General features: G+C 35.1%; 1 protein-coding gene and 1 long non-coding RNA gene across 2 annotated transcripts; one reads left to right on the forward strand and one right to left on the reverse strand.

The window, feature by feature from the left end:
* Window positions 1–1,761: 1,761 nt before the first annotated feature.
* LOC149552115 (uncharacterized) lies at window positions 1,762–9,900 on the forward strand. The gene is made up of 4 exons (XM_089787589.1): window positions 1,762–2,415; window positions 7,982–8,316; window positions 8,424–8,496; window positions 9,609–9,900. Exons 1-4 carry the CDS (start codon window positions 2,199–2,201, stop codon window positions 9,773–9,775), a joined length of 792 nt encoding a protein of 263 aa, XP_089643715.1. The 5' UTR covers window positions 1,762–2,198; the 3' UTR covers window positions 9,776–9,900.
* Window positions 3,868–9,600, reverse strand: LOC149552116 (uncharacterized). The gene is made up of 2 exons (XR_016352863.1): window positions 8,997–9,600; window positions 3,868–4,487 (listed from the first exon to the last, which is right to left on the reverse strand). It is a non-coding gene; the product is annotated as an uncharacterized LOC149552116 (long non-coding RNA).
* Window positions 9,901–11,783: the final 1,883 nt, after the last annotated feature.

Raw genomic sequence — 11,783 nt, forward strand, 5'->3', positions numbered from 1 at the left:
ATTAAGTATTACTTTTTTAGAGAGAAGGTTGTAGAAAAAGAGATTAGATTGGAATATGTCAGCACAAAGGAGCTGATAGCATATATATTTATAAAGCCTTTGGTGAAGGACACATTTGAGTATTTCAGAGGTATGCTTGGCGTTATGCCCTACCTACTTTAGAGTAGATGATGTAGAGATTGCATTAGTCCAGATGGTATTCCTCATTGATGTCAACAGAGTTTGTCATTGATGTCAGCATACTGGTTATTCTATAAAGACTAGCAGAATAACACAGAGAGATTGATTTTGTGTGGTTCGAGGATTGAAGATAAGCTTATGTACACTTGGGATTATGTTCTAGAGTATGTCTAGATGCTACAGTTAAGAGCACGTATGGAAATATGAAGGTTGGACAAAGTTATGAAGATTTTGATGAAGGCAGCTTTCAAACATCATTTTTGGAAAGCGGGTACTGTTGTTTGGATTTTATCTCCTAACATAGACAAAATTTGGTTGAGCAAGTTGAGACAGAGGTTGAAGACATGTTGAAGATGACTTGGTTAAAGTAGCATGATCATATGTTCATCGTATGAAAAGTTATGAAGACTGTGAACCAACAGATTGATTGTAATCTTGAAAAGATGTAATATTGTAATGTAACATGTACTATAATATCTTATGATGGTCCTATACTATAATTGTAAATTGAGAAAGCCTCAAGGATGACTCAATAATTTGTTTTAGGACTTGTTATAAAGGAAAGTTATTTTCCTTGGTTGTAATCATCAATGATATCATGTTCATGACATGCGAACTTGAGAGTGAGAGCTAGTGCGGATATTTTGTAATTTGTGAGAATATCTTTGTAATATCTATTGTGTGAGCTTGGTATATGAAGTTGTGAAGATCAAATCATAGTTTGGTGCAGTTGAGACATGGTGAGCTGAAAAAGAATTGTATTTGGCAAGACAAGTTATTTGTTGGACAAATGTTGTTCTACATTGTATTATTCAGAAGGAATAATACATAAGCTATTTGGAAAGTGGTTCAATTGACTTCCTTTCAACTCCTAACAGGGTTGACACAACTCCTAATATGTTTGGAATCTCCTAACAGAGATTCAAAGTCTCCTAATAGGGACTCATATGCACTTATTGTATTTCATTGACTCCTAATAGGGTCTATCCTCTTACAAGGAACTTTTATATTAATACATTTTGTGAGTACCATCCCCACCACGGTTTTCCCTTTGATCAAGAATTTCCTTAGTTAACAAATCTGTTGTTATTGTGCATGTTTATCTTTTGTGGTTGTTGCATCTACTTTTTACATGTTTTGGAATTAATAAGGACATCGAGAGTTGTTTTAAATGTATTATTGATTCACCCCCTTGTTATCTTGGTCGACTTTAATTTCTAATAATATCTCCCCACAAGTTTATTTCCCTTATAGGTACATCTATTGAAGTATACTTCTCTCCAAAGAGAGCATAGACAACCATTTCCTTATTAGATTGATATCAATAACAACAGGGTGCACTAAATATGACGACTCATTGGTGTTGTTTAAGCAATTATGTGTCTATTATCTATTAATATTAGATTAAAACGGATTTGCTCTCTCGAACTTCAATGTATGTGTTTTTATCTATTATTTTTAGATATATTTTAGAATATAACCACTATACTTCATTTTAAGAGTGTTTTTTTTCCGATAAAAAACACGATAGTAGGCGTATAGGTGCTAAAGTGTGGTATAAATATTCTTTCGAATTAGTGGCTAATCTTTCATATGTTGGTCTCCATATCAGCATCCTTCATTTTACAATATAGGGAGGGGATGACAGAGGGCCAATGGCGACCACACAATTATATAGGAAGGGGGGCACTCTGTTCTCACCATACAATTACAGCGCGACTACTACCACCTCTGAATTTCATACCCAGCTAATCCAATACTATGCATTCTGCACAATTCAAATCCTACAAAATTTAGCCTTCCCACATAAGTTACAGATTCAATTTCAAGAACACTATTACCTGTATGCTGGAGTATTCTGCACTGAGAATTTTCATTAAACTGAAGTATATATACACCACGGCTGTGGGAAAATTTGTAATGCATAACTTGAGCTCGTCAAATGGGAAAAACAGACTAGAAATAGTACACACACTGCTTTGAAGAACTTGAGGTGTGAGCAGAGGCGTGATAACATTATGGCTTGTGCAGGAAAATCTGTTGGCCTTAGAAACCTATGTCTTCCATCTCATGTGGACATTCCTTCTACAAAGATTTTCAATCAGCATTTCAGCCCAAGAAGGTTATTCATGAAGAACCCAAAAGATGAGATGAAATTGATTGCCGTAGTGAGAAGAAATTGGGGACAAGTCGTGTGTGCTTCTGAGCCAGAGTCAGCTACATCCACCTCCACTTGTAAGTAATCAGTAAATCTCTGCTAAAATTAGTATGCTAGTGATTACCAGTAAGGAAGAAGGTTTGGATTTGCCTTAATTATGGATCACGGCTTAATTAGCGGTTCAATTTTTAGCTCACTATATATTCGAAAACCATAATCCTGAACGGGGTGATGGTTTGCTGTTTTCTTATATTATTTCTTTTTTGGAGCTATCAAGTTCCTGTCGCATTGAGGTTTATTAGACTACTTAGCATTAGGGTTTTCATATGTTACGTTAAGCTTGATGCAGTCTTCATCGCCATTTGAATGTGTCCTGTATGCCTGGTCGTATGTTTGATTGTAGTAAATTTAATGGAAAGTCCAGAATTGGTTTCAAATTTGAAAACCATTCTTCCTTCTTTAAATAGTATTATCCTGTATCGAATTTTAATGGGAACATGCATTCCTAACTTCTGCTCCAGGGAAAAAAAACATAAATGTTTTTTATAATTTGAAAAGAGCATATAAAATTTTAAAAGCTATCCACACAAAAACAAAAATCACATCCTAAGGCATGTACATTTTGCCAAACTATTTATGGCTTACCTTAATGTGAAAAACCCAAGGCTGCAGTTGAATATTTTTGGCAATCTAAATCTGGAATTATTCAATCACCACAAGCACAAGGTGGTTTATGAACTTAGGAGGTCTCTTGGTAAAAGAGGTGATAAGAGGAATAACAGACCTTTTCTTTTCTGTTTTTTATAGTATTGTGTCGAGGAATGCATTGAAATTGGGGTTTCTCTAGGTTTAATTCATTTGAGTATTTTTTGCAGCAATGACAGGGTTTGTTGATCATCAAAATTTTCAAGTGCCAAAGTCGGATAAATTTGATAATCAACTTCACTTTCAATTTGGGAGTATTAACTCCCAACAACCAGTGTACCAGTTGGTTTGTTGGAATTGAACTCCCAAATGAAACAAAGGCCTATGATCCAATACCAGCTTGATGGAATAAACCCACAACATCTAGAGCTGTTGCTTAAAAGCCAAATAGTTGGCAATGCAAAGAAAGCAAACACACAAGCTAGTTGAAGACAAATTTCTACTTTCTATTAATCATAAAACTAGAACTTGCACCAAAAGGAGGTGCAATAGTTATGCTAACAGTAAAATATGGATTAAATAATATATTGGAGAGTTTAGATCTTTAAGGAAATGTTTTTATATTGAATAATAATATTTATTTATATTTATGTCTAAATGCACTCTTACTTAAAATGAACCCTTGATGGTAGAATCATAATCAATACCTGCATGAAAATTGACTTAATAAACCAATTCACCCAATTTATATTTATGCCTTTGTCAAAAAACCTTTAAGCGAGCTAAAGCAGAATCATGGAAAACTTTTCTAGTGGTGGTTCCCCCCACAAATTCATCATTGGAAAGAAGAGAGTAAGTACAAGAGTGAAAGAATGTGAAATGTAGAGATTATATAGAATTTTAAGATATTAAATTTATATAATGCATTAATTGCTACTTCAATATCCACCTTCAACTTGTCAGTGGAATGTCTAACCACCTCACATTAGCTTGCACGAGTAAATAGTTTTAATGCTTTGAAGGTGTAGCTCAATTTTGAAAGTTGGGTAATTTTGTTTATGTCCAAATTACAACTTAAAGATAGTCTAAGCTATTTCTATTCAAAAATCAATTAGTTTTAATAGTTAGTGTCAAGAAGTTTGTCGCAGTGAATCTTCTAATTCACATCATACACACTGGAAGGTTCCATACAACTCTAATAGCTGCTCTATTAGGCTTGTTTAACCACCCAAATACTATTGCCAACTTTTCACTGCGGTGAACAACATCCACATCATCAAGTGAATGTTTTGAATCTGGAAAGTATCAAGCTGACCTCATCTCCCAAACCAATTTCTCCAACTTTACATAAATGTGTGTATGTGGGTGTGATTTGTCTCCTCCACAAAAGCTTGTACAATTTTATAGCCTTCAATCCAACTACATCCTGGTATCTTTTTAACTCCTATATCGTTCATCAATCTCCTTATCGTTTGAACCTCACCCCACCAACCTGCTTCTATTCCTGCATAGATATAAGAGAGGAGAACATGAGTCGCAGAATTTTTTTGATTCAGATCAAAAAGCAACGTTACCAAGCCTATATTAATTTGTAGTCTACAGGCACCAAGAAAACACATCCACGCAAGCCCAACAGGTTTAACTGGCATTTTGATAATAAAGTTTAGGGTGTTCTCAAGATAGCCAGCAAAGGCAAGAAGGCACATAATGATCAACTGTAGGTATAAATTTAAAGCAATAATTTTTATTAATGTGAAGTCGTGGGTCATCCACATGGTCTCGGGTTCGATTCTGCCTCCGGGTTCACCCGATGAGAATGGCTAGCACATGGCTGTTCTGCACCTACGGGGGACTAGTCTCGCCCTAAGCTTGCATTGGCCGCTGGTCATCACTGGGCTTAGTTTGCGGGTACACCCCCATGTTAAAAAAAATAAAAAATTTGTTATTTATGTGATTGAAGTAAGGCCCTCGTTGACTACACCTGCAGTCAAATAAATCACAAACAAAGCTCATAATTTCAGGAACTATTCTAGAGTGCTTAATTGATTCAAAAAAATTGTGAGTACCCTTGCAAAATCCATTTTGTAAGTTGCCAAATAGTTCACGTGCCTTGTGTCTGTTGCCACTTTTTGCATACACATCTACCAGGGAACTTGCAACTACAGCATCTGACAAAGACCAACATTCTATTATGTTTTGATGGATATCTACACCCTGCTTTAAGGCTCCCATTTTGGTGCAGGTTGAAAGGATGCTAGCAAAGGTTGTGGGACTGGGTTTACCCTTGCAAATTGTATTTTCTTGAAAGTTTCTAAAGCATTTTCAACAAATCCATTGTGCACATATCTAAAAATCATTGCAGTCCATGAGACCAAATCCCTTTGAAGCAGTCTGTCAAAAACTAAAAGTTCACGTGCCTTGGTCTCTGCTTCCACATTTTACATACATGTATACCAGGGCACTTGTAACTACAACATCTGATAAAAATTCCTTTCAAATATGATTTCATGGATGGTTGTCCCTAGTTATAAAGCTCCAATTTGAGCGCAGACAGGGAGTATGCTATCAAAGGTTGTGGAGTCTGGCTTTACATCTGCCAGTTGCATTTGCTAAGAAGTTCTTAAAGCCCTTTCAACAAACCCATTTTCAACATATCCTCCAAACATGGCAGTTCATTGACGACATGTCTTTAGCGCATTCTTTCAAACAATATATGAATCCCATGTTTCCACATTTTCGTACACATGTCTACTAACACACTTACATCTGCATGTGATAAAAATCTTCCTTCCATTATGCTTTGATGGATATCAAAGCCTTGTTCCAAAGTGCTCCCATCGTGGCACAAGCTGGAAGGATGCTTGCAAAGGTTGTGGAATTTGGCTTGACACCTGCCAGTTGCATTTTTTGAATTCTTTTAGAGCCTTTTCAACAAATCCAGTTAGTGCATATCCTACAACCATTGCAGTCTAGGAGACCACATTTCTTTGAGGCATTTTCTCAAACAGTTGACATGATTTGTCTAACCTTCTACATTTTGTGTAAATTTCTACCAGAGCACTTTCAGCTACAACATCTGTCTAAAATCCCTCTTCGGTTTTTTTTTTATATACGTCCATACCATCCTTAAAAGCTCCCATTCTGACACATGCAGGAAGGATGCTGGCAAGAGTTCTGGAATTTGGCTTTAGACCTGCCAATTGCATTTGCTCGAAAGTTCCTAAAGCGTTGTCAACAAATCCATTTTCTGCCTATACTACAGCCATTGCAGTCCATGAGACCACATTTCTTTGAGGTATTTTGTTAAACAGTTCACATCCCTTGTCTATTCTTCCATATTTTGCATTTTTGTCTCCAAGTCAGTTGCAGGTAAAACTTATAACAAAAAAATCCCCTTCCATACCCTATTCCAAAACTCTCATTTTGGCATGCATAGGAAGTATGTTAGAAAAAGGTTGTGGAATTTGATTTTACACCTTAGGATTGCATTTGCTTGAAAGATTCCAAAGTCTTTTCAATAAATCCATTTTTTTATATATCCTACAATCATAGCATTACATGAGACATCATTTGTTTGAGACATATCGTCAAACAGTGTCCATGCCTTGTCTATGCTGACACATTTGCGTACATGTCTACCACGGCAGTTGCAACCACAACGTTTTGAGAAGTTCCTGTATACTTTATGCTTCGATGGATATCTATACCCTGCTGTAGAGCTCCCATTTCAGCACAGGCTGTAAGCATGTTGACCAGTGGGAACTGATTGTGTTGGAAACCCATTTGTTTCATTTGGCAGGAGACTATGACTGTCTTGCGAGATTGTCTTTGGTATGCTGCAATCGTCATATTCCATGAAATGTTGTCTTCTTTGATTTGATCAAACACTTTAAAATCAACCAGGCTTCCACACTTGTCATCCATGATAATAAGCTTATTCTGAAATGTTGAGCCAGTTGCAAATGCAAATCACTTGGGAATGGTGGAATAGTGCACCATTTTCACTTATGCAAGGGCCTTCTTGAGAATGTAGGCCTTCAATAGTTTAAGATATGATCTGATGTTCAATGGAAACAAAGATTTGATATGTTGATGGACTCTTTTATCACAGAGGATTGTTATCATGCAATCACTATTATGCATTACTTATTTGAATATTTCTGCAACAAGGTGTGCACCAGATATCAGTAACTGTGCTCACTGTAGACCAATGGTATTACTTCTGTGATTGGTAGGTTGTACCTGAGATCCCCACTATTCAAAAGTGCCGTGATCAATAGCCACAATTGTTATTGCTGTTTAGCATATATGATATTAATATATTATGGTATTTTATTTTTCTGTTCATAGGCTTAAGTTTTAACTCTGTCATAACATGCTTCGTAGGGAATGTTTTTTCATGTAATTGCACATAAAGATATTTTTTGGTTAAATTCTCAAATTTTGCATATCATATGGGAAAACAGTGTGTCATTTAAGCTTTGAGATATTCTGGTCTGGTAGATGTATATCACACATATGACAAATTTGAAATTTCTACTGTTTGCATTAATGGTGGACTTATTACATGCTTTCTACTTGGGGGACTCTTTTGTTGTGACTAAGATGTTATAAATATTATTGGCATACAAAGTAGACAGAAGTGCTTACTCTCAGCCTGCCTGGTAATAAAAATGTGCACCCACATCAAAGATTCCTTAGTTCAAGTTCTATGTCTGAGAGTACTGTGATTTCTGGATTAGGGTCTCTGTTCTTGACATAGCTTACATCAAAGTCTTATTTAAATCTGTGATCCATGTTTGTAACTTGTTACTAATCAAAAAATTTGATCAACTCCTGCTAAGGCTTCTCCTATTATCTTTATATGGTTGAAACCAAAATCAAACATACATTGCATGTTAGCCCAGCACTCGAGATTCATTGATTCTTATTTTGTTCTTACAGATTTTATACACCAAGGAACTTAAATTAATTTCCACACTTCATACTTTTCCACAGTAAACAATTCCAAACCAGAAGCAAAAGCTAAAATAGAAAACACTACAGTCAATCCAGTGAAAGATTCCAAGCCAGAAGCAAATGCTAAAGTGGAAAGCACTACAGTCAAACCAGTGAAAGACATCACCACTGCTCAAAAGGCTCCAACAGAGGTGAAGGAAAATGCAACATCTAACAAACCTGCTCCACCAAAAGAAAAAGTAGCGGCAGCAACAAAAGCTCCACCTAAGCCTTTGCCTGAAATGATGGCAGAGGATGTTATCCCTGCAGTAAAGGCTATACTTGAAAAGGAAGAGGATATTTCTGATATTGAGCTTGTATTTGAAGACAACAAGGTTCATAAACTAGTCCACCATTTCTTTCCTAGCCCATTCAGATTATAAGTTATAATGGTAAGATATGGTCTGTAATTCTAACCATTAATTTTTATGTATCTGAACAGCTGGAAGGAAGCTTTGCAAAGGGAGAAATACCTTATAGTTTTTGGGTTTTCTTTCTGGATGGGACAGTTCCAGGTATGTATTATAAACCTAATTCAATCTCCTTCACTGAGTGACTCAAATCTGTGATCAACATTCTGTAAGGCCACACCTTTCAGGCTAACCTCCTTAGTTTTTAACTTACATCAGGATTTTAGGTCTGACTATCTTCCTAGCACACTCACTGATCTCTCATCAGAATAGTTTGGTAAAAAATTATGAAGATAGCAGATTCTAATCATAGGATGCCAAGAAAAGTTGTATTCTTAGGATACACAGGAAAAGGGTAGTAAATAGCTATAGAAACTAGAGGAAGAGAAAACAAAGAAACCAGCCAGGAAATGATAAAATAAAATTTAGGTAAATAGGTAAATTATGATGCACCCAAGTTAATAAAGTCCAGTGTGAAAACAATAAAGAGAAACTGACGTGAAAGGTTGGAATAGAGGATGAGTAGAGCAATGAAAAGAAGAGAAACAATGAACGACTTCCACGAGAACTGTCTAAGGGATCAAGACATAAGAGTCTTAAATTACCTTCGTACTCCTGTTGATGTCAGATATTTTGCAATGGATCTTATCTAGGAAGCCAGCAGTTTCCTTGATCTTATCTTCGTCAAAAAAATGGTGCATGTAGTCAATCTTCAAACAGTTTTAAAACTGAGTATGAGTATTGTCATAAGCTGCACATTCCATGATATTCTGTCTCCACCACACCCTTATTGCAGAAAATGCAAGCTCCCTGCTCATACTTGGGCATCTTTCACCGACTGGATTGAGATGACATGAGTCCAGCCTCCATTGTGCAACAAACAACCTTGATTTTCCTTTAATAACTTACCCTAAATATATTTATTCACCATGTTCACAAATCGGATTAAACTGTTTGATGGAATATGTTTTCTTTCATCCAATATGAAAGAATAGTTATAATAAATTACTTTTTTATCTTAATTTAAAATATATTATTGATGTCTATCTTTAGTTTAGGATATTGCAAAAATCTTGTGTTATCCATGTTTTACCCATTATGTAATAGAAATATATTGCATTCTTGATTATTGTTAGAAACATCAGTAAGTTATTATTTCTTTTTTCTTTTGAGCTTAAAGGAAAATAGCTGTGTTGAATCTGAGTTCATTGGTGCAGGTCTTAAGGCATTTTCACTTACATCACATGGGGCGCCACCTAGCACTTTTGAGCCCTTTCTTACTATTGACAGGAAACCTACATCAGCTTCCATAGTTTTTGGGATTAGCAAACGACTGTATGCTCAGAGGATTCTGCCTGAAAAACCAGTAGAAACCAAGCAGTAAATGTTGATTATGTTTGTAATTCATAAGGTTCAGTACAGATTTCTTTAAGAGAGAATGAAACTTTGTTCCCTGGCCGAGGTTTCAATGTACGGCTAATGAGCAAAATATATATTTAATATTCATTATACTGGCTACTAGTGGGATGTACCTCATTGAAAAGGTGGATTTTTTTATTTGTGTTTTTTGAAAAGCTATTCGGATATCTACCAATCAAACATTTGACTATCAAATATGTTAGATTTTAATTAATTGGCAAACTTGTAGTTAGTAGGACTCAATTAACAAAATTTTATATCTAGGTTTATTGCCTTTACCTTGTTCTATTACACTCTGGACCTTTGATGCTCCAAATATCTCCTTCACCATGCTTATTTCCACAAAATCCTTAAGATGCATACCGTTCCTTAGTTCCTCCTATACTAATGGCAATCTACTATTCCTTCAAATAGAATTGATGAAGTGAATAAGGTCATTGATTCTGTTTACCTATTATGTTTGGTGTTAAGCTCCAACCATTTTATGCCCAAAACTATATTCTGTAGGATTAGTTCTAACATAACTCTTCCTTGGATCCACTCCAATTGGTACTGATTCCTGCACGGTGTTGTTAATTGATATCTCATTAGATCTTTCGGTTTGGTTCTTTCTCTTTGTGATACGTGGGCTTCATTCTTAGAGAAGTTCAAGGACCAAGTGGACCAAGTTTTGCATTTGGAGTAAGAAATTATTATTCATGGCCAGATGTATTTAGGTAGCCAACAAGCTTATGATTGTCAGTCATCTACATTTCCTAATAATATGTGCTTTCTTATAAGAATTATTACACTATTTTTAACATTATAGCCATCCATGAGGGTAATCAATGTTATGTCATAACATCCAAACTGGGAAAAAATGCAGTAGAACTCTAAATTTTGGTCTATCCAATGTAACCTCCCTACTTATTGCCTTATTGAAAAATGTCCCCAAGCATTTTAAAGAATTAAAAATTTCCCTACCTCACATTGATATCTAGCTTTTCTTTCTCCATGATGTTTGAAAATCATTCATTATTTATCATTTATATAATTAAATAGAATCTACAAGGCTTGGGATTTCAAAAGTGAATGACGCACAATCCTAATAGCTTTTTTCAGACTCGCTTTCTTTGTAGTATTCTTTCAGAATGTCTATTAGAGCAATGCACCATGCTTTCTAGCCAATGAATCTCTCTTCCACAATGCATTTCTTAGAGACTTTTTTCAAACTCTAGAGTCTATCTTTTCCATCATAAGAACAGATTTTAAAAGTGAATGACACATAATCCTAATAGTAGTTTTTTAATTCCCATTATTCTTGGTGCTCTTTTGGAATGTTTGTTCTAGCTATCAAGATAATCATCGTGTCTATCAATATTCTCTTCCACAATGCATATCTTAAGAGGCATCTTCTTCTAAACTAAATTATATCTTGACCATCATATTATCTTTCCCTCATAATTGTTCTTAACAACTCCCTTGATTTAATTTTAGGTTCAAAAGGCACTAAGCTTACTTCCCTACTTGTGTTGAGCATTGATTAATAAGTTCAAAAAAAATTATAACCACATATCATTTGAACCTATTAATGTTTAATCCATAAATAGTGTAAGGTTCTCACTTTTTAACTATACCATGAAATTAAATAAATACTTGATTTCAACATAAAATATTATATAAAAGACTACAACTTAGGGTGTTGTGTCTATGGAGTCACTTCCATATAAATAATGATGAACAAATGCAAGTAATAATATAAGAAACATATGTCCATTTTGATCAATAGTAATTCCAAGGGTTTCTTCCAGATATCTAGGAGAATTAGACAAAGTGATCCATTGTCCCCCTTCTTGTTTGTCATCATAGCATAAGCCCTTGGAAAAGCAATCCATAAATCACATCAAGAAGGAAAGATCCAAGGCATTAAAGTCTCATAGATAATATTACACATCAATACTTAAAAAAAGCATAACATTTCAAAGAAATTCTTA

This window comes from Cupressus sempervirens, chromosome 6, assembly GCF_028749045.1.
Source record: "Cupressus sempervirens isolate cs-2001-9-10 chromosome 6, ASM2874904v1, whole genome shotgun sequence".
Lineage (NCBI taxonomy): Eukaryota > Viridiplantae > Streptophyta > Pinopsida > Cupressales > Cupressaceae > Cupressus > Cupressus sempervirens.

Coding starts and splice junctions, on each gene's coding strand:
- LOC149552115 (XM_089787589.1), top strand. CDS start 2,199: ATGGCTTGTGCAGGAAAATCTGTTGGCCTTAGAAACCTATGTCTTCCA. Junction 8,317..8,423: donor TTGTATTTGAAGACAACAAG/GTTCATAAACTA, acceptor GTATCTGAACAG/CTGGAAGGAAGCTTTGCAAA. Junction 8,497..9,608: donor TCTGGATGGGACAGTTCCAG/GTATGTATTATA, acceptor TCATTGGTGCAG/GTCTTAAGGCATTTTCACTT.